Raw genomic sequence first — 22,543 nt, forward strand, 5'->3', positions numbered from 1 at the left:
TGGTGTGTGAGGGTGTGAGGTGGTGTGTGAGGGTGTGAAGCCATGTGTGAGGGTGTGAGGTGGTGTGTGAGGGTGTAAGATGGTGTGTGAGGGTGTAAGGTGGTGTGTGAGGGTGTGAGGTGGTGTGTGAGGGTGTAAGATGGTGTGTGAGGGTGTAAGGTGGTGTGTGAGGGTGTGAGGCCGTGTGTGAGGGTGTGAGGTGGTGTGTGAGGGTGTAAGATGGTGTGTGAGGGTGTAAGGTGGTGTGTGAGGGTGTGAGGTGGTGTGTGAGGGTGTGAGGTGGTGTGTGAGGGTGTAAGATGGTGTGTGAGGGTGTGAGGCCATGTGTGAGGGTGTGAGGTGGTGTGTGAGGGTGTGAGGCCATGTGTGAGGGTGTGTGGTGGTGTGTGAGGGTGTAAGATGGTGTGTGAGGGTGTAAGGTGGTGTGTGAGGGTGTGAGGCCATGTGTGAGGGTGTGAGGTGGTGTGTGAGGGTGTAAGATGGTGTGTGAGGGTGTGAGGCCATGTGTGAGGGTGTAAGGTGGTGTGTGAGGGTGTGAGGCCATGTGTGAGGGTGTGAGGTGGTGTGTGAGGGTGTGAGGCCATGTGTGAGGGTGTGAGGTGGTGTGTGAGGGTGTGAGGTGGTGTGTGAGGGTGTAAGATGGTGTGTGAGGGTGTAAGGTGGTGTGTGAGGGTGTAAGATGATGTGTGAGGGTGTGAGGTGGTGTGTGAGGGTGTAAGGTGGTGTGTGAGGGTGTAAGGTGGTGTGTGAGGGTGTAAGATGGTGTGTGAGGGTGTGAGGTGGTGTGTGAGGGTGTGAGGTGGTGTGTGAGGGTCTGAGGGTGTGAGGTGGTGTGTGAGGGTGTAAGATGGTGTGTGAGGGTGTAAGGTGGTGTGTGAGGGTGTGAGGCCGTGTGTGAGGGTGTAAGGTGGTGTGTGAGGGTGTGAGGCCGTGTGTGAGGGTGTGAGGTTGTGTGTGAGGGTGTGAGGCCATGTGTGAGGGTGTGAGGTGGTATGTGAGGGTGTGAGGCCATGTGTGAGGGTGTGAGGCTGGGTGTGAGGGTGTGAGGCCATTAGTGAGGGTGTAAGGTGGTGTGTGAGGGTGTGAGGCCATGTGTGAGGGTGTGAGGTGGTGTGTGAGGGTGTGAGGTGGTGTGTGATGGTGTAAGATGGTGTGTGAGGGTGTGAGGCCATGTGTGAGGGTGTGAGGTGGTGTGTGAGGGTGTAAGATGGTGTGTGAGGGTGTAAGGTGGTGTGTGAGGGTGTGAGGTGGTGTGTGAGGGTGTGAGGTGGTGTGTGAGGGTGTAAGATGGTGTGTGAGGGTGTAAGGTGGTGTGTGAGGGTGTAAGATGATGTGTGAGGGTGTGAGGTGGTGTGTGAGGGTGTAAGATGGTGTGTGAGGGTGTAAGGTGGTGTGTGAGGGTGTAAGATGGTGTGTGAGGGTGTGAGGTGGTGTGTGAGGTGGTGTGTGAGGGTGTGAGGTGGTGTGTGAGGGTCTGAGGGTGTGAGGTGGTGTGTGAGGGTGTAAGATGGTGTGTGAGGGTGTAAGGTGGTGTGTGAGGGTGTGAGGCCGTGTGTGAGGGTGTAAGGTGGTGTGTGAGGGTGTGAGGCCGTGTGTGAGGGTGTGAGGTTGTGTGTGAGGGTGTGAGGCCATATGTGAGGGTGTGAGGTGGTGTGTGAGGGTGTGAGGCCATGTGTGAGGGTGTGAGGCTGGGTGTGAGGGTGTGAGGTGGTGTGTGAGGGGTTGAGGTGGTGTGTGAGGGTGTGAGGCCATTAGTGAGGGTGTAAGGTGGTGTGTGAGGGTGTGAGGCCATGTGTGAGGGTGTGAGGTGGTGTGTGAGGGTGTGAGGTGGTGTGTGAGGGTGTAAGATGGTGTGTGAGGGTGTGAGGCCATGTGTGAGGGTGTGAGGTGGTGTGTGAGGGTGTGAGGTGGTGTGTGACGGTGTAAGATGGTGTGTGAGGGTGTAAGGTGGTGTGTGAGGGTGTAAGGTGGTGTGTGAGGGTGTGAGGCCGTGTGTGAGGGTGTGAGGTTGTGTGTGAGGGTCTGAGGGTGTGAGGTGGTGTGTGAGGGTGTGAGATGGTGTGTGAGGGTGTGAGGCCATGTGTGAGGGTGTGAGTTGGTGTGTGAGGGTGTGAGGTGGTGTGAGACGGCCGTCTCTGGAGTGCGTTCACAACTCCCCCACCTTGCCAGCCACTCCTCACCCCTCTCCTCACCCCTCCGTCACCCTCTTCTTCCTGTTGCCTGAGAGCATTCTCTGCAGGCGCGCAGCATGTGAGAGATGTGTCTGCGGTAGCGGCGCCACCTCATCTGTCACGGCGCCCCGGTGGTCCGGTGTTTAGACACAGTGGGAGCTGCTCTTTGGATTTCTGTCACGGCAGCTGGAGGAGTTGGGTCAGTCAGCTGTCATTTCAGCTCGGTCACACTGGCGTATCTGCCTCTCGGAGGCAGCGAGCGAGCTGACACGCCGCCACACTTGACAGATATTAAATCCACTGATAATGGAGCATGAGAGGGGAACATGTGCTGATGCACAACAGAGGGGCTCTCTGATTGGCTGAGTGAGTCCATACATGACAGCAGGGGGCAGGCTTCCAGCTCCATTTTTGTGTTTACATCATATAGTACATACACACCTAATACAAATATACAACAGTGTGAGTATTAGAGGCATGAATGCAGTAGAAAAACCTTCCTGTGTATCGATGAATGCTGTGTGTGTGTGTGTGTGTGTGTGTGTGTGTGTGTGTGTGTGTGTTTGTGGAAAGACTATTGAATTTTCTCCGTTGAGATTTAGATTGTGAAAATCATTGTTTAATTTGCACGTGTGCGGTGACCCTGAAAGACACAAAACATCTTTCTTCCCATTTGTTGTGTCAGCTAAACAGACTGAATCCCTCACAGCAGGCACTGCTAGAATATTCGGTCGTTACTCGTAGCCCAATATCAGGGTAAATATTTGTTTTTTGGTCGCCAGTTCAGCCTACTGGGCTGTCCTGGTTGTAGCTCCGCCCCTTGCGCTACCACATGCTTCCTCCATCACATGTGAAGTGATGGGTGGATCTTTACAGCAGGAGGCCGTATAGCGTGGGAGGATCCCCTCTTGTCCGCTCCCATCCCTCTTCCCACCTGCACATTCATGCAAACTCCCTGCATGAACACTCAAACGCCAGAGGCAACGTGGGAGACCCGACCAACAGCCCGCCAGGTGAACCATGACCTCTGCACTACCTGGACACCATACAAGGACAACGCTGCTCCGCTGTGACACATGCAGCGTTTGTGCCACTGCCAGATGCTAAAGCAAATTATACAAAAACAATGACAATGTTTTCCTTCCATCACAGGGCGGCGGCGTGCGAGCCAGCAGATATGTTAGCGCATGTCCAAGGAGAAAATGAATGATGCATGAGACATTGACAGCGGACTGTGGACTGTGGCGTCCCACCAGTGGACTGGTGGGACGGAAACACCGATGTCACATACCCTCCTAAAACTTTCATGCCACATTCACACTCGGGAAGCTTCCCCTCAACCTCAAATACCTCGACAACCACGAGAGCTGGAGAACAGATACTTTCCTCGCGGTCACATGTGCTAATCTAGTCCCTCAGCTAGTCCCAGTGGTTGTTGAGAAATATCCTGGAGAAGTTCCTGAGACACCACGTCACTGAGACTGCGTGGTTTGTGCAGAAAACCTGAAGCCCGCAGGGATCAGCCAGTCACCCAGGGGTCGTACCAGAGTGACCCGGAGTCGTTCTTTGAAGGTCCTCATCAATAAAGGCAGCGCCTGATGTTTCATTTGCATGAGAACGTTTGACAGGATGTGTCATGGCTGCCTCGTCTCCGCTCGCATTCATCCCACTGCAAACAAACAAGAATAAATCAGCTGGCAATTTGATTGTCAATCACTGTCTAATCATCGTCATCGTCTGAACGCGGTGTGACGCTAACGACTCCTGGTGATTTGATTTCCTGATGTCTCGTCTACCTGCAACTCAATTTATTTTCCATTTCAGACAATTTGCTGTTAGTTGTGTATTTGGACATTTTAAACCAACTGAGACGGTGGCGAAGCAGATGTTCTGATCTCTCTGATGTCAGTTTCTGCAGTGAAATAATCACTCTGTTAGTTTTGATCAACTCCAGTGACTCATCATGTCATTTTATCATAACAACCTGATCTCACAATCACCATCCAAACAAGTCGACTGAGCAGGTGCGCGCAGGGCCACGGCCGTGATGTCTGAGGGGAGCAGATGTGTCCAAACATTCCCTTCAACCATCATGACGTCGATGCTTAAATCAAGGAGGGAAGAATCTCTGATTAAAGCCTCAACAAAACCTGTCAGTCACTCACCAATAAACTAGCAGGCTCAGCTAGCCGGGGGCGATGCTACGTGCTAACATGTGAACGAGCTCTGAGGCGCAACACACTGGCAGGAGTGTTTTAGTTCAGTCGTTGAGGTCGGTTCTAATCTCGGAACCCTGATCCTCCATCTGGATCAAGGAGACCTGGATTAGACCAGACAGCCTGGAGAGGTGGTGACCAGACTGTCTGGACAGCTGCTGTTAGCATCAGCCTCTGTTAGCTTCAAGCTAAATCTACGTGGCTGGTTCTTCCTGCAATTCGGAGTCACTAAGAAGTGATGGAGGAGGGAGAAACACCTCAGTGAGCTGAGTACTCCTGGTAGTGAGGACTTGGAGTAAGAATATATGAATGGGTGAAGTTAGGGTGAGAGGTTATCGACACTGATGATGATTGTAATATTATTATGGTAAATTATGATTCGATATTATCACAAGGATTACGAATGGAAAAGTGCTTGACCGGAACCACTTAAACACTTTGCAGCTCTGGATTTTTAGCATATATAAACAGATTTTTCTTAAAAATATACATTAAAATGCAATAAAATAAAAAGTGATGTTGCCACTGGATGAGTCACTGAGTCACAATTGAGGTCAGGACTGAATGTGAGCAGCTAGCTAGCATGACCATGGCGTGCAGTAAACTGCCTGTGTTGTTGCAATCCTGGTGATGGACAGGTGACAGGTGTGTTCATGGTGTCGTATTTCTATGGCAGCCATCTTGCCACTCACACTGAAGACTGTGGCCACTGGTTTGTTTTTTGGTTCGATAGAAAACATTTTCTCATCTCACCATCTCAGGACCTCCATCTCTGGAAGTCAGTGAGCACTGTGACAGGCAGACACCTGGAGCCCCACGACCACAGAGCTAAACGAGGGTTTGGGCCTGGTAGGATTGGGCACTGTCACGTAGGCGTCACCCACATGGGGCGAAGGTCCTCCAAGCATTGCATGGATGCATCATCATATTTGATGACCAGGAGCCAAACTACCTGGGAAGGTGTGCTTGACATGTGCTCATGAACGCACACGTCTGAAAATGTCATTTTGAAAACTGTCTTTTTTTGTTAATGAGCCTCTCAACTCAAGCTTGACTGTATCTATGACAACGGCATTGTGTGTGTGTGAGTGTGTGTGTGTGTGAGTGTGAGTGTGTGTGTGTGTGTGTGTGTGTGTGTGTGTGTGTGTGTGTGTGTGTGTGTGTGTGTGTGGAGTGTAATATCCTCCATTAAGACTATTGTTGAAACAAAGGTTAAAAAAATGAAGTGCATGCGAGGCACTGAAGGGAAGATGAGGATCAGTCATGGCGGACGGACGGGCCACAGGAGGAGGAAGTGGCGGCAGCTCAACGACTCTAACAGCTCTCGCCTGGAATAAACGCTGCAAGTGTGGTGTTAAAAAGTTAAAAGACAAAACCTAATTAATGTTATCTGAACGTCCCTGTGGAGGAGAGCTGAAATGAAATGAAATGAAATGAAATGAAATCACTGTCTGCTCGGCTGAGGCAGCCAGAGAGTCGCCAATTAAAGCGCAGAGCTTTGTTACCTAACGAACATGCTTGCTCACAGGTGTGTAAGTGTGTGTGTGTGTGTGTGTGTGTGTGTGTGTGTGTGTGTGTGTGTGTGTGTGTGTGCGTGCGTGTATGTGTGTCTTATAAAACAGAGAGCTGAGGTGGTGAAGAAAATCGCTTGGCTTGTCGAGAAAATGGAGAAAAGTTGTCCTTGCTCACACACATATTTATGGAAACGGACTAGTGTAACTACTGTGTGTGTGTGTGTGTGTGTGTGTGTGTGTGTGTGTGTGTGTGTGGAGGCAGTATGATGAGCCAATCAATTCTTATCGGCAGCCGTGATTGCCTCATGTCCACACCTCCTGGAGCATCGATCAGCGTGGTCGACCCCGCTAACCGTGTAGCTCAGGTACGATAACAGTGGCAAGGAGGCGCTTGTGGCAGCGGTGCAGCAGGTGAGCGCCGCCCGGGTGATTGTGAATCCTCTGACATCATCATTACAGGCTGCAGATGTAATTACGGCGCAGCTTCACCTGCTTCTGAGAAGCAGCAGCAGTGAACCTGCAGTGGCTCCATTACAGGAGGAAAATTGGTTGCCGTCTAGTTTAACTCTTTGCCTGCTGGCCCAAGAACCAACTCAGTCCTGAGTGTGTGAAGGTGGACCACGTCAAAGAAAGGATGGAGGTTCTGGTTCTGTCTCACTGTTGTCTGATGGATGACATCAGTCCGCCTGCAGCATTTTGAATGTTGACGACTCGTTTCACTCTTTAGTGTCTTTGTCATGATTGACTGTGACAACAGAAGCTGTTTGATGACCTCACACTGGTCACTTGGACCTTCTACTGACTCAGTGATTCATCACTTCATTGTGACAATAAGCACGAGTTGTCGCCCTTGTGGGCGGAGCCAGTCCCTAACTGGAGTCAGTGGATCCAGTCGATACGTGCACTCGTTTTGAGAGTTTCTTGACTGGTATCAAACACGGATCCTGATACATTCTGTGTTCCACCAGTATGTTGCTACGCTACGTAGCTCATCACGATATTCGATACAGGATTTGTCGTTCTCCTCGATGTTGTAGTTCCGCAGAGGGACTCGTTGATCATGTGATCTGGTTGGTCCGCCTCCGTCTCACCTGGTTGGACAACAGCTGGAAAAATGACCTGGACACATCTGTATCAATGCAAATGCTAATCAACAATTAATGGTAGTTAGCATTTGCTAATTAGATGTGATGCTGAACAGATGGAACTGTTAAGCTGACGATGGTTGCGTGTGTATGTGGCGTCACAGTTGGTCCAGAGCGAAAACCCTGAATCAGTCGTCCCGAAACTCAGTAGACGGACGATCGCTGTCGAAAGGGCAAACCCAATCATCAGCAAGAAGCGTCCCAGACATGCACCTGCTCAAAGAAGCACACAAGCCAGGTTCAGATTCGATTTAATCTGAGCTGAGATTTAATTTGAAATTTTGTTTCAAGTAGATGTGACTGAGTCTGTGTGAACGGATATTTGCCCCTCAGAGTGACGACAATGGAGGCGAAGGCAGCGACGTGTTTCTTTAATGAGCAAAGCTGTTTGGAACTTGAAATGACAGCAGTGGTAGATGCAGCGTTTCCTCTGCAGATTCACACTCAAGCAGGTATGTGTGTGTGTGTGTGTGTGTGTGTGTGTGTGTGTGTGTGTGTGTCAGCAGCAAAGCCTGTTCCAGAGCAACAGTCTCGTCTCAACATGAACTCAAATAATGTTCAATTAAATCTTGCCAGCAGAGGCAGACGCGTGCAGGAAACTCCTGGTCCACCTGCTGGGGCGGAACGTTAGAGCAGGAAATCACGAGGAACTCCTGATATTTTCCCGCCACAGCAACACCGGCATCATGACACAATGATAGCTCACACGAACCTCCAGCACCGGCTGCTGGTCCTCACCACAGAAACAAAGACAGGAGAAACACGACAGATCCAGAGGCTGAGAACAGGAAGTCAGTCAGCTGAAAGAGAAACAGACGCAAACGCAAGCAATGAACAAAATGGTTTATGGTGGATGGGAAGTTTATTTTGAAAACTAGGAGGCAGCAGAGGCCACTTCCTCCAGACACCTTGATCTCTAATCACAGATATCTACAACCACACGTGGGACCTCCGTGTCTTCCCTCAGTGAGTCATCGTGCATGAGGCTGCAGGTTGCATGAAACCTGTCTCCACCGCTGCGAGTTTACCAGTGCTAACGTGAGCTAATGTTAGCTATGCTAAGGGTTTTATTCATATTTTAGAAGCTGCAGCTCTAAGTTAGAGTCCTTTCTTGTTTTTATGTTTTTTTCATTTAGCGTCACCCGCCTGGCCTCTCCTCCTCACCTCCCTGTGTTGGCAGCTATGACTTCAAAATAAAGTTCAGTGTAATAGTTACCAATAATATCCAGTTGATGCTGTTTTCCATTTCCAGCAGGAGTTCTGAGACGTAATAACACCTTCTACCTTAGTGTCTCTCTCTCACACACACACACACGCACACACGCACACAGATGATGGAGCTGCCATGCAGGGCACCAACCTGCTCATCAGGAGCAAATTGGGGCTCGGTATCTTGCTCAGGGGCACTTGGACATGGTCGCGGGGGGGGGGGGGGATGCCCACTCTACCTCTTAGCCATGCCGCCCTTACCAGTACTACCAGTGCGTTGTTCCGTCGACCAAGCCAGCCTTTGTCCGACGGTTTAAAGAACAAGCATAAATGCAACACACCTCTCTTGCCTGCCACTGAAGCTCAGACTGAATCAGCCAGAGGACACGGTGTCTTCAGACGCCCCGTTTACTTGTTGAGAGGTGCGTTATGCTGACGTTGTATTAGCTTAGCAAGCTAAACAGCGTGACATCACACCAACACAGTGTCACGTGGTTCCCTGTGCCATCAAGTGGTTTTCTTCCTGATTCCCAGTGATTGAGCCCTAGTACACACACACACACGCACACACGCACACACACACGCACACACACACACACACACACACTTGATTGTTGTTGATTTGGCTGTTGACCAGGACTTTCATCTGTGGCTGAGGTCCATCACAATGAGCCTCTATCGACTGTTGGCGTGATTCATTCAATTCAGCGGCGTCCTAATTGTCCCTCCTAATGGCGTCCAATCCTGTCTCCTCTCCACCTCATTAATCAGTCTTAATTACAATTGCCTTCCCAGTGATACCTGTAATTGAATTAGTGCCATGAGACTGAGGTAATGGCAGTCAGCGAAAGATCAGGCGGAGCGAGAGGGTAATCAGAGATGGTGATGGCGTGGAGGCGGAGGCGAAGGGGAGAAGGAGGGGAGGAGGAGGAGTGTCATGGCAGGGATGATGAGGGAATCATGACACACTAATCCTGCAGCTGTCACACCGGCCGCTCGTTGGGTTGTAAAAGTGATTTCCCAGCAGACTGGAAAGGCTTCGACCTGACGACTTCATTCCTACACAGAAACACAATGTTGTTGTTGGCACACAGAATAAATTCTCTCTCTCTCTCTCTCTCCCTCCCTCTCTCTCTGTCTCTCTCCCTCTCTCTCTCCCTCCCTCTCTCTCTCTCCTTCCCTCTGCTTTTATCTCAAGCACTGCTTGTCTGTGTTGCAGCCAAACCGCCATCACGGCGGCGTTTGTGTTTGGCATCAGGCAACATTCTGCTGCAGGCGAGACTTTCAAGCAGGGATGTCCACGTTGGAGCGAGGATGAGCGACGAAGAGTCGCGTGTTTGCCTATTAATAGGATCACCTGAGTCGCAAAGTTGGTACGTGAGGAAGCAAACAGAACGTATGACCTCTGACCTGGCGTCCCATTGGCTGAACTGCTTCTAGATGCCAACCTTTGATCATTGAATAATTTGTATGTCACAGTTGGATGGTGGATGTTCTCGTCGTTCTGATGTCAGTCACTCTTGGTCAGCTGATAACCTGGAGAGAACAGAGCAGACAGGCTGACTCCTCCCACCTCTCACAGTACTCTCAACACCTGACTGTCATTATACCAGCAACTTGCGGTAACTAGCAGTAACTAGCGGTAACGAGCAGTAACTAGCAGTAACTAGCGGTAACTAGCAGCAATTAGCACTTGCTGACAGCTCAATTGGACTTCCTGGTTGGGTTACTTCCTTCCTGAGGACAAACTAAACAGGAAGCAGTTGAACCACGTGCGTCTGAAACAACATGAGAACTTTATCTAATTATTCCACCAATCAACAGCCAACGTGGCCCCGCCCCCTCAGGGATGACGGACAGAGACGCGTCCATTGTGAAACCAGCACGCTGCTTCACGTCAACTGTTTCCCGCCTTCACGCCGTGGGCGCGTGCGTAATGGGTGTTACCGGGTGGCTTTGATGCTTGGTGCCGCGCGCGCTACTGCATCACCCCGGGTCATCACGCTGAGTCCGTGCGCGTGGGGCTCCCGGTGACAGAAGGGGGAGTGTTGTGACGGCGGAGCCGCCTCCCCCGCTTCTGTCACGCGCCGTGCGTGCGTGCGTGCGTGCGTGAGGAGGGTGGGGGAGGCGGCTCGGCTTCCCTCAGTGGTCGCACGCGCTGAAGGAGACACGAGCGGACGCACGAGGCAGCTGGAGTGGAATAAACTACCGGAAGACGCGCGTGCCATCCCGCATCCTGCCGCTCCTTCGTGGAGTTCCTCCTCCTTATTATTATCATTATTATTATCGTTATTATTATTATTATTATTATTATTATTATTATTATTATTATTATTATTATTATTATATTGTTGTCGTTGTTGTTGTTGTGGGGGAGAACACCGGGGGAGAAGCGCGCGGTCGTCTCCCTCTCTCTCTCCAAAGTTGGAGTACCGGGCGGCGCGGCGAGAAGCAACTCTGCTGGTTCCGTTCCTGGACCGGTCCCGGTCTTCCGTTCTTCCTGGATCTTCCGCTACCGGCCGGATCATGCGGTCCTCCCCGGACTGTGACGCCAGGCGTCCCTCGGTGCCGGTGTGAGTCTCCAGCCTCCAGTGAGACGTGTTCGGGGATTTCTGCTCTCGCCACCATGGCGGTGGCGGTTCCACCGGTTCCCAGCAACCAGCGGCGGCGGGGTGAGCGAGTGAGAGCCACGGGGGGGTCGAGCGGGGAGACCCGGGGGAGCGGGACCGGACAGCGCGGGAGAGCGAGCCTCCGCTCCGCCTCGAGGACTTGTGGGATTACCGCCGACATGATCCGGATTCAAATCGTCACTTTCCTCTTTCTGTTAGGTGAGTAAGAGCGTGCACGCGGGCGGGAGCACGGACAGGTGAGAAAGGATGAGTGACGGAGCCTCGTGCTGAGACCAGCAGAGGAGGGTGGACTGAGGGGACGTGTGTCGATTGATTGATGGATAGATTGATTGATGTTTTTATTCACGAATTAAGGATCAATAACGGAAGTCTGAGTGTTTTTGGTCTCGATGTCTGGACCTTCACCTGCTTGTCTGCACTTGGACTGGAAGAACTGATCAGACCATCACGTGAGCCTCAGTATTCTGAGCTGCAGTTTGTCCAGAACCAGGCTATGTGTGATGCACCCTCCCTGGTCCTGAACCAGAGACATCAGCTCTGGTTCAGGACCAGAGTCTGGTCCTGAACCAGAGCTGATGTCTCTGGTCCGGTTTTGGCTTTAGGTGCTATTTCTGAATGACGTGGTGCTGCACCTGGTCCTGATCAGGGATGGTTTGAAGCACTGTCCCTGGTCCTAGATGGTCCTGGTGTGAAGTGTGAACCAGGCCAGGTTTTGGGGGCTGTCTCTGGTTCTGGATGGACCAGGCGTGCTGATCTGATCTAATCATCTCAGTGTTCTTGGACGTGAACGTACCAGCAGTCGCCTTCGTTCTGAGCTGCTCTAAAGAGTTAAATGCCTCCCAGGAAGTTCTAGTGACGTTCTGGTGATCCAGAGATGATTGGAGCTCTGCACCGACACCTGAAACTGGGCTGACTGCTCTCAGTCAGAAGCACCGGTGTTCTGGAGGTTCTGGGTGCACGGAAGCTATGATGTCGAATGTACGATTGCTGCAAAAAACAGCCATTAATGTGTTGGCCACCAGGGGGCAGTGTTGGCAAAGAAACCTCAGAAATTAAATTCATGAGATGTTACTAAATACTTGCGTTTCAAAGTAATATGTAACTTCACGTTACTGCTGGGTGTGGAGTAATGAGTTACCTCCAACACATGAACTGCAGAAGTAAACAATGGAAGCGTGTGATGTTCTTCCATGACGATGTTCTATGTTCTGGCCCACCGTGTGGTTCATGAATGAGGGAGTGACACGTTCCTCAACAGCAGAATCCTCCATGTTAGTCTGCTCTCCATCGGTCCAGCAGGTTCTTAAAAACCACCGTATCTAGTTAATTCAAGCTCCAGCTGCTCGGCTCCGCCCGGCCCGGCTCAGTGAGACAACTGATTGCGTCCTGCGGCTTCGCCACAGTTGATGTCATCCTCCCTTAAAGGCTGACCAGTTTGTGAACTCCCACCTTCTTCAGGTCCTTCCATGTGAGTTCAGGTACACACAGCAGGCCTAGATTAAATTAGAACCCTGAGATCAAAGTCAGAGGAGCTTTATGACCTCACAGAACTCATGGTCCCGCCTCCTTAAACCAGGTCCACTGAGATCTACCTCAGAACTCTGATCCCAGAATTGAAGGTCGGGGTTCTGCTTCTCTGGTCAGAAAAATTTCACGCTGTCACATGATGAAGCCTCCAAGTCAAACCAGGTTCTCCGGGTTCTCACTGGGTTCTCCAGCTTCCTCCCACATGTCAAAAACATGCAGCCAAATGTGAGTCCAGCACAAGGCTCTGATGGAAGAAATGATCCAGTTGCATTATGGGAAATTAATGAATTACAGGAGACTAAACTGGAAGTGTCCATTGGTAGCATGGTTGCTGCGCCAGCGTGCCGTTTCCACGGAGATCTCGTCATTTTAAAAGAAACATGGCCCCGCAGCGAAGCAGCAGCACAAGCTGGCGTTCTGCTCTCCGTGCCTCAAGTTCCTGTGAAAAGCAGACAAAGTGGGAGTGGAGCGCATCGGACCTCAGGAGGATTTGGGCAGCAAGTGGATCCAAAATCAACCAGAACCACACCAGATCTGAGGGCGCGTGTGATCAGTTGGAGCAAACCAAACAATGTCCTGCTAGTCAAGGCTGAGGGCCCACAGAGGCCCTTGAATGACGGGCGTAGGTTCTACAGAAGAGGAGTCAGCAGCCGCAAGGTTCTCCAGGTGGTTATGAAGGAGCGATAAATGACGGCGCCACTTCCTCCCCATGGTTGTAAGAGGTTGAACTGGCTGACCTCGCTCTAGAATTAGTGGCCGCGGTTCCGCTATCACTCCCAGACATGCAGAACGCTCAAACTGACAGGAAATCTTCTGATGGTGTTGCGGATGGTGCGAGCGATCTGCAGCCTCTTTGTTGTTGTCTCGGAGCTGACGGGGCTCCATTAAATTGGGTTTGGCATCATTTTCATTGCAGCCTCAGTTCACAAATCTCCTCGTAAGAAGCGCACGTGACTCAGAACAACACAAAAGGGAAGCTCTTTGAGATCCAGATTCAAATCCCGTGTTCCTTCCTCAGAGCAGCAACAGCACCTGCAGACGCTGGTTCAGGTGAGGGGCCGTTTGCCGTGCGGCTTCATGGTGAACGTTCCACTGCACTGGTGGTCTGTTTGTGACGCTAACAGTGGGGCGGAGACATCCAGCCACTCCCCCAGGTCAGCACGGAGCGCAACCTGGGATCAAGCTACGATACAGAGCTTTAATATTGATTTCTCTGGATGTGTGATTCTGTCAAACGTCTGTTTTTGTGTTTGTCTTTTGGTCGTTTTCATTTTTGTCTTTTCTGTTGCTGCGATGAAGCTGCTGAGATTCAATCACAGTTCCTGACTTTTCTGACCGTAAAGTCGGCTCATGTTCTGACCTTCCCCTCTGATCCTCCAGGATGAGCTGACGCGGCGGCGCTCTGGTTGGAGCCCCGACGTGGCGGCTTCCCCTGTCTCTCAACTACCAGTAAACTGTGTGTGTCCCCCCAGATGTGTGTGTATGTGATCCAGACCTGGACCCCCCTGGCTGGAGGGAACCTCTGGATTGTGTCCGAGCCTCTGAAATCTGCAACCAGAACAGCCAGTGCAGCTCACGGTACCGGATCATGAGGCAGTGCCTGTCCGGTGGGGACAGGGAGCGCAGCGCCATGCTGGCCTCCAAGGAATGCCAGGGGGCACTGGGGGTGCTGCAGGACTCGCCGCTGTATGACTGTCGCTGCAAGAGGGGCATGAAGAAGGAGCTGCAGTGCCTGCAGAACTACTGGAGCATCCACATGGGCCTGACCGAAGGTAAGACCACACCCAAACACGAGGCGCCTGCTCTTTCTGTTAAGGACATGCGTGCTTCCCTTTCCTCCTCACACCTTCCGTCTGTCTCGATAATCTGAGACGAATCAGATTTGAATCTGAGGTTTTGCTGTTTTTTTAACATTTTCATCAGAAAGATTCTTCTGGTGGGATGAGAGACATCAGGTTTGCTGGGATCAACAATCAGAATCACAAAACTGCTCAAATACTTGAAACGTTCACCAGCCTGACAGCGACCTGGGTGCTTTCACACCTTTCTCGTTCAGTCCATGTGGACCGAGCCCAGGTCCTTTCCTCTCGGTGCGGGTCGTTTGGGTCAGTGTGGGCACACCACGCTAACTCAGATGAGGACTAAGAGGAGCAAGTCTCCCTGAGGAGGAGGAGGTCTCAGTCCAGGTGCTGTTTGTTGGTATGAACTCGATCCAACCTTGATCCCATCCGGGTTCTTGGACCAGACCAGCCACCGTAGCTTCTGTGAGACGGACTAGCTGTTAGCTGCTGCTTCACTCTGTTCACCGTGAAGCCACGCAACCTCTGAGCAGCGACGGCCTTTGACTCACCTGGCCTTCAGAGTCAGACCAGAGCAAACGAGCTACAGGTGTCAAAAAGCACAACCAGGTCCTTATGTGTTTGAGTGTCAGGTGAGAAATACTGGATCGGGTTTGGGTCAGAACCTGAAGAAGGGGGCGGGGCTTCAGTGTTATTCCCTCTCAGTTGAACAGCTCGTCTTGTTTATGGAGTTTGACTGAAAGATGAAACCCTGCAAAGCTGCAACGTCACCTGATGATGGTTGGTACACTGCTGGTCTGCACTGTGTGTGTCCAAAATAATACACACACACACGCGCACGCACACACAAAACCTGCTGGCCTACTTTAGGTCTCAGCAGTGGCAGAGCTCATTAGGAGCTGTTCACTTTGTTCTTCATTCCACTAAGGACGTGTCCACCATGCCAGCAAAAACACACACACACACACACACACACACACACACACACACACACACACACACACACAAGGCTACACATCCTTGACATCAGTTCTGCTGATCAGTGAATATTACATATGTCTGAGACTTTGTCTGGCTAAAATTTCTGTCCTATGTGTGTGCATGAGTCTGTGTGCGTATGTGTGTGTGTGTTTGTGTGTGCATATGTGTGTGTTTGTGTGTGCATATTTGTGTGCGTATGTGTGCAAATATGAAGAAAACTACACAAAATACAAACTCGTTAACTTGAGGTGATGTCATATTTTCCCTGTAAACTGCTGCTGATCAGACCTAATTAACTTGAATAAACCCTTCATAGTTGAAGGAACATTTTAGAGGAAGTGTTACCTTAGCACAATGACTGGTAGTGGGTGGGAAGTGTTAGCGTAGCACAATGACTGGTAGCGGGTGGGAAGTTTTAGCTTAGCACAATGACTGGTAGTGGGTGGGAAGTGTTAGCATAGCACAATGACTGGTAGTGGGTGGGAAGTGTTAGCTTAGCACAATGACTAATAGTGGGTGGGAAGTTTTAGCTTAGCACAATGACTGGTAGTGGGTGGGAAGTGTTAGCGTAGCTCCATCTCTGCCTGCATTAATATCAGGAGGGTTGTGTGTAACCTTGGTGATGAACACCAGTTTAACATGAGGAGACGTTGTAGTGGTAGAATCAGACACGTAGCCGGAACTACTTTCCTGACTGGGAGCAGTGATTTGACGCAGCACCTCCAAAGCTCCACTGGAACTTGGGTCAACAGAACCAAAGGTTTGTTGAGGACTAGAAGGGTGACTGCTGCTACTGATCATGAGGATGATGACAGTACTGCTGTGATAAGCATAATACTCTGACACGTGTGTACTCAGAAACATGGTACATCTGGTACAGGCTAAACTAGTTCTAGGATTCTGGTCACATTAAGAATGAGGAAATTTCCCATCATTCCTCGGGCTTCCACCGTTCCTGCTTCCAGAATCTTCCACGCTTCATCTGCTCTTTGCACCGCTTAAATCTTTAAATGATGTTTTATTTTTAAAGGAGGATTAAAACCAACACAGCTCACCTTTAGGTGGAAGTCAGACACCCTGGAAATGTTTGATCATGTGATCAAAGCAGCACCAACCTCAGAGGCGGGTTTGCAGCCTGGAGTCTCCCGTCATGAGACATTAAACAAATGAGCAAATGAGTGCAGATGAGTTGCGTGGTTTCACCTGCAGAGGCTGAGAGACGATCCCGATTCCTGCGAGGAAGCTCAGACGCCAAAGAGTTCCGCTGGCTTCACCACACGTTCTCCTTAATAGCGTAGGTGAACAAGTATTCGTTTCCTCCCGATCTCTACGTGAGGTTGCCGGGATGGAGTTCTTTAGAAAGGTGAGAACAGTGGTATGTGGTGGATGAGAAGATGAGGATGTTCTGTCTGGGTTTCCAGCTGTTCTCTGAATGATGGCACTACTTCATATAGCCTTGAAACTGGAGCGAACGGAACATCTTGAATGGTCCACAGAACGGCATCTCCCTAACTTTGAAAGAACCCTACATTGTGGGTCTGTTCTGGGAATGTTATAAGACGATGTTCTAGATGCAGTTTTGGATGGATTTTTGGACCAAACGGAGCTGAGCTTACGAACTAACCAACTGAGAGAACTATACTGGGATGTCTGGATCAACGTTCCAGCTCAGAACCTTCCAGAACCGTGTGAAAGTTCTACTCCAAACACTGACTTTTTGTTCTACAGGATGGTCTGAACTGATGAACAGAAATGATGCATTAGACAGTTTGGTCACACAAACGGAATGTCGGGACTCATTCAAGATCAAGACCTGTCTTTGACTTCCTTCCTCTTCTTCTTCTTCTGTTGTTCCATCATCTGTTGTTCACTCTTGAATATTTTAACAGGTCAGAGGAGGATTTCTTGGCTTTTCACTTTAAAACTTTTAATAGAATGCTGAAGGAAAGAACAGGTGAAACTGAAATAATTCACAAGTTTCCCTGCATCCGAGATTAGAGAGCAGCTGAGGAGATGGAAGCAGCTCCAGGAAAGAGGATTAAAGATTCACGTGGTCAGAATTAGAGAGCAGATCCAGCGCGATAAACGACCATTAAAACAACCAACTAAAAAAGTCACTTTGTTTCAGACTTGGTCTTCTCACAACTCCAAAAGCTTCAGAACTCTGCTGAAGAGGGAAAGTGTGTCATCGTCCATGATGGATCCTCAGCGTCACAGAAACACAATAAAAATAATGCAAATGAGTCCATTTTGGACCCCAGAACTCGTTTACGTCTCAGGATTTGGTCGGATCGACTGTCACGGTTGCCCGTGTATCATGCTAGCATGCTAGTAAGCGAGTTAGCTTTGCTGTCACGGGAGCTCACGTCTTCCACATCGTCATGTTTAATCACGACGGATATTAGAGCCAGTGATGAAACACACGGTTTCACTCAACACAGTTCTACTCACCATGGTTTTAGCTGTGGTCAGTGGCGAGCGCGACCAGGCAGCCTGCTTACCCTGAACACTCCTGCCTGCCCGGACGCCTCTGTAGTGGTTCAAAAGGTCCGCCAAAAAGGAAGCCATCAACTGGTCCACCGTTGTCTGACTCAGCAGGGTGTCAGTGAGGTCAAGAGACACTTCACTCTGATTGGCTCCTTTTTGGATTGAATATGATGGGCGATGAGGTCACTGGGCCCGTGAACATGCCACCGTCCAGAGGACGTCCTTTCCTCCGTCACGATGTGCAGGACCTTCATCTGCATCTCTTCGTGCTGGAGACCCAACCTCTGGTCTGAGGGCCTCTGTCTGCACGTCTGACTGAGTTTGTGTGGCGTTTAAATGAATCGGCAGATTCTGGGTTACCTGAGGGAGGCGTGATTGACAGCGGAAGGTTTCACACAGTGAGTCTGTCATTCTCCAGCTGATCCTCCCAGAGCCGGTGAGGAATGTTGGGGGGGCGGTTATGACTAATGAGCTGCCGGACGGAGCGAGCTGAGGGGTTCTCCTCCCACCACCGCTTGTAATGGCGTCCAAGCAGACGTGTAGGCGTCTTTACACTGGGAGCACCTTTATGATTGGTGGTAACCTGCACAAGTGGCATATATCGTAACCATGGCGACAGTGGAGGCCTAAAGCAGCATATTTCTGAAACCATGACCAGACCGTCACCTCAGTTCTGACCCGTTATGTTTGAACATCTGCCAAGCAGGTCATGTGATCGCTGGTATTGGTTTGTCTGTTAGCAAGAGAACGCAGAAGTTGTTAGTGGACTTTGATTAAAGTGATGATGACGATGGAACCCAGGGAATGATGACATCACACAGCCCTCCGGTTGCTGTGATGTAAAACATAATTTCATTGCATTTAAATAAGAAATAATAAAGAACATTTGGCCTTTGTTCTATTTCCTGGGCCCAGTGAGGTCATCGTGGACATCCTGTGTGGTCACGTTCAGACAGCTCTGCTCTGGTTTCAGTTTCTGGGGGTTCTGGCTCCAGGCCAGCGTGTCTGTCCCTCTCTGGGACGGTGTGATGGAGGTCAGGCTCCACCTGACTGCCGCCAATATCCTGGCAATGAGAACCGCAAGCCAAGTGCTCGAAATTCCTTTGATCCGCAGCACAAATTATAGACTTTTACTGGTCTTGAGTTTAGGGTCATGTGAGTGTTGACGTACTACCACAGCAATGGCTGGAACTGAACATGCGGCTTCTTTGGCAGTTCAGACACACCTGTGTACGCCTGTACACACCTGTATACATCTGTACACACCTGTATACGCCTGTGCACACCTGTATACATCTGTACACACCTGTATACGCCTGTACACACCTGTATACGCCTGTACACACCTGTATACGCCTGTACACACCTGTATACGCCTGTACACATCTGTATACACCTGTACACATCTGTATATGCCTGTACACATCTGTATACGCCGGTACACATCTGTATATGCCTGTACACACCTGTATACGCCTGTACACACCTGTATACGCCTGTACACACCTGTATACGCCTGTACACATCTGTATACGCCTGTACACATCTGTATATGCCTGTACAAGCCTGCACACACCTGTACACAACTGTATACGCCTGTACACACGTGTATATGTCTGAACACACTTGTACACACCTGTACACACACACGTACATGCCTGCATACACCTGTACACACATGTACATGCCTGTATACGCCTGTAGTATACATCTGAACTCACCTGTACACGCCAGCGTACACCTGTACACACATATATACGTCTGAACACACTTCTACACACCTGTACACGGCAGCATATACCTGTACACACATGTATATGCCTGAACACATCTGTACATGCCTGTGTACACCTGAACACACCTGCACATGCCTGTACAAGCTTGTGCACACCTGTATACACCTGTACATACCTGTACAAGCCTGTACAAGCCTGTATATGCCTGCACATGCCTGTACATACCTGCACATGCCTGTACAAGCCTGTACACACCTGTATACGCCTGTACATGCCTGAACATGCCTTAACATGCCTGTACACACCTGAACACACCTGTATACGCCTGCACATGCCTGTACAAGCCTGCACGCACCTGTACACGGCAGCATACACCTGTACACACATGTATATGCCTGAACACACCTGTGCATGCCTGTACACATCTGTACACACCTGTACACGCATGCACAGTCACAGTCAGGCTCACTGACCTCCAGCAGCAGGCCCAACGATGGCAGGGCTGTACTTCATGTCTTCTGGGCCACCTGGCCGGCTGTGCTGTTCGTGAATGGTGAGCAGATGAAGTCCAGCGTGCGCCGCTTCTTCAGCTCCTCTTTTGTGATTCTCCGCCTCGTGTGTGCCTGGAAGGTTCTCCACACTGACGCAGAACGTCCAGAGCAGCAGACTCTGATTCAGGAAAACATCTCTCCTGCCCTAGTTTACACTCCAGCCTGATTCGGAGCGTAAATCCTCTCCGCTTTGTGTCCCGACACTCCTCCGTTCTCGTTTCTCTCGTGTCTCAGCCTCATCACAATCATCCGACATTATTCAGCAGCCTGCAGGTGAGCGCACAGCAGGAACGCACACAACAGTTCTCCTTGGAACAGTGTCATTCATCATGTCAGGGAGGACGGTGGCGACGCCAGCCACCTCTCAGCAACCCAAGGTCCTCGTAACTTTGATTGTAATGTTAACGGACAGACAGAAGAAAACCCACCAAGAGCAACAAATAAAGGGAAAATCTGCAGCGCTCCGTTTTTGAAAGTGTCAGTTGTGCGAAGAAGCCGCTGTTGTACTGTGTCAGGGAAGAGTACGACTTTCTGTATGTGCTTGTGAATCGTTAGCGGCGGGATGACAAATGTCAACAGACCACTGAGCTGCTCGCCGGGTAATTCCAGGAAACAAGAGGCTGATTAAACATCAGCGCTTGTGTGGATCAACAGAGGAGGGAGGTGAGGGCAGCAGATAAGAGCCACGTCCAGGGAATTGGATGGAAGCACGATGGCAGCAGATGACGGACGGAGAAGCAGTTTGAGGATGAGGAAGAGAGACGGGAGGAAATGGAGTACGGCGGCGAGAGATCAGACGGATGAGATCAGATGGACGGAGGGCAAAGAGACGCAGTGCAGGATCAGACCTCCGTTTATCCCCGTCAGTCTGTCTGTTCATCAGAGGATGGAGGGTTGTGGCACAGACAGAGGCTAAACCAGCCCGCAGATGGTGCCGAGCATCTGAGGAGAATAGTCACCTGCTCTATGAGGACGTGTGACCCACACGTGACCCCCTCCTCAAGAATAACCTGCACTTTCTTCTCCACCAACAGAAACAGAAACTCCCCTGTGCTTTGGAGCTTTAGGTGACTTGAATAAGAACTTGAGGCCAAAATGAGCAACAACAGAAAGAAAAGCTTCTAATGCTGCTGAAGTACCTGGGCCGGTTAACAAGTACAAATACACCAGTACAACACTGGCCTAGTGGAACCAGGTGTGTGTGCTGATGGTACCCGCGTTCTTGTTTGAACCGTGGTAACCCCTAAATCCTCAGGAGATGAGCCATTGGCTCAGGGCGACGTCCATCCCAGCGCTGGCGCTGTCCAGCTGTCAACTGTTAACTTTCGGAAATTCGATAAGAACCTGACGGGGGCTGAATGTGTTTGTGGTACCTGGATTGGTTCTTGATACATATTGTACTGAAATTTGCTGTGTGGTTCCCAGAAGGTGGAGATATCAGCAGGTTCGGTTCTACATCAGATCCACCAGTAACACCAGACTGGTGGATGTTGGAGGTTCAGTTCTACATCAGATCCACCAGTAACACCAGACTGGTGGATGGTGGAGGTTCAGTTCTACATCAGATCCACCAGTAAACACCAGACCGGTGGATGGTGGAGGTTCAGGTCTACATCAGATCCACCAGTAAACACCAGACTGGTGGATGGTGGAGGTTCAGGTCTACATCAGATCCACCAGTAAACACCAGACTGGTGGATGGTGGAGGTTCAGGTCTACATCAGATCCACCAGTAAACACCAGACTGGTGGATGGTGGAGGTTCAGGTCTACATCAGATCCACCAGTAAACACCAGACTGGTGGATGGTGGAGGTTCAGGTCTACATCTGATCCACCAGTAAACACCAGACCGGTGGATGGTGGAGGTTCAGTTCTACATCAGATTCACCAGTAAACACCAGACCGGTGGATGTTGGAGGTTCAGTTCTACATCAGATCCACCAGTAAACACCAGACCGGTGGATGGTGGAGGTTCAGTTCTACATCAGATCCACCAGTAAACACCAGCATCATGGAAACTGGGAAAATATCTATCATCTCTGCTTTTGAACACATGATGTGCTACATGGGGCCTCAATGTTTGTGTACACTGGCTTCCTCCAACATACCAAAAACATGCTTCTGAGGTTAGTAATGCCAAGTATCACTTGAAGGTGGCGCTCATGGAGGAGAGAGCGAGATTGACGTGTGTAATGTGAGGCTGAGGGCCTGCGTATGGTGGGAGTGTATGTGGGAGGCGGGGCACACATGGTCCCTGAGGGCGCCACCTTCATTTGTGTCAATCCTGTCGAAGCCACAGGTGTTTGCAACTGATAGCAGCCGACCTGAGAGATGTGGCGGTCTGAGGCGGATTAGTCAGATGCTCTTTGATCATTCTCAGTCGTACAGTGACACTTCAAATCAACAGCTTTGTTGTCTCCGCCTCCTCACAGCTGGCAGCTGTGGTGCTCACGGGCGTTTTATTAATCAGCTGCTGAACCTCAGTGGTGGGACTGGCTGTGTTGGCCAGGGACTCTGATTGGCTGGAAGTGACGGGAGTCTGTTTGGTGAGTTTGTTAGGTTCTTTTCTTGAGAAG

At 50.4% G+C, this 22,543-nt stretch overlaps 1 protein-coding gene across 1 annotated transcript in view; it reads left to right on the top strand.

The window, feature by feature from the left end:
- Positions 1 to 10,399: 10,399 nt before the first annotated feature.
- The window catches only part of gfra2b (GDNF family receptor alpha 2b), a 38,896-nt gene continuing 26,752 nt past the window's right edge, over positions 10,400 to 22,543 (top strand). Inside the window, exons 1-2 of the mRNA XM_086187747.1 lie at positions 10,400 to 11,083; positions 13,885 to 14,184. Coding sequence (XP_086043873.1) covers positions 10,882 to 11,083; positions 13,885 to 14,184 — 502 coding nt within the window. The 5' untranslated portion in view covers positions 10,400 to 10,881. The remainder of the gene's footprint in view (positions 11,084 to 13,884; positions 14,185 to 22,543) is intronic.

This window comes from Aulostomus chinensis, chromosome 19 (genome assembly GCF_037954235.1).
Source record: "Aulostomus chinensis isolate RoL2024-O1b breed Wild chromosome 19, RoL_Achi_v1.0, whole genome shotgun sequence".
In the NCBI taxonomy this organism is placed as follows: domain Eukaryota; kingdom Metazoa; phylum Chordata; class Actinopteri; order Syngnathiformes; family Aulostomidae; genus Aulostomus; species Aulostomus chinensis.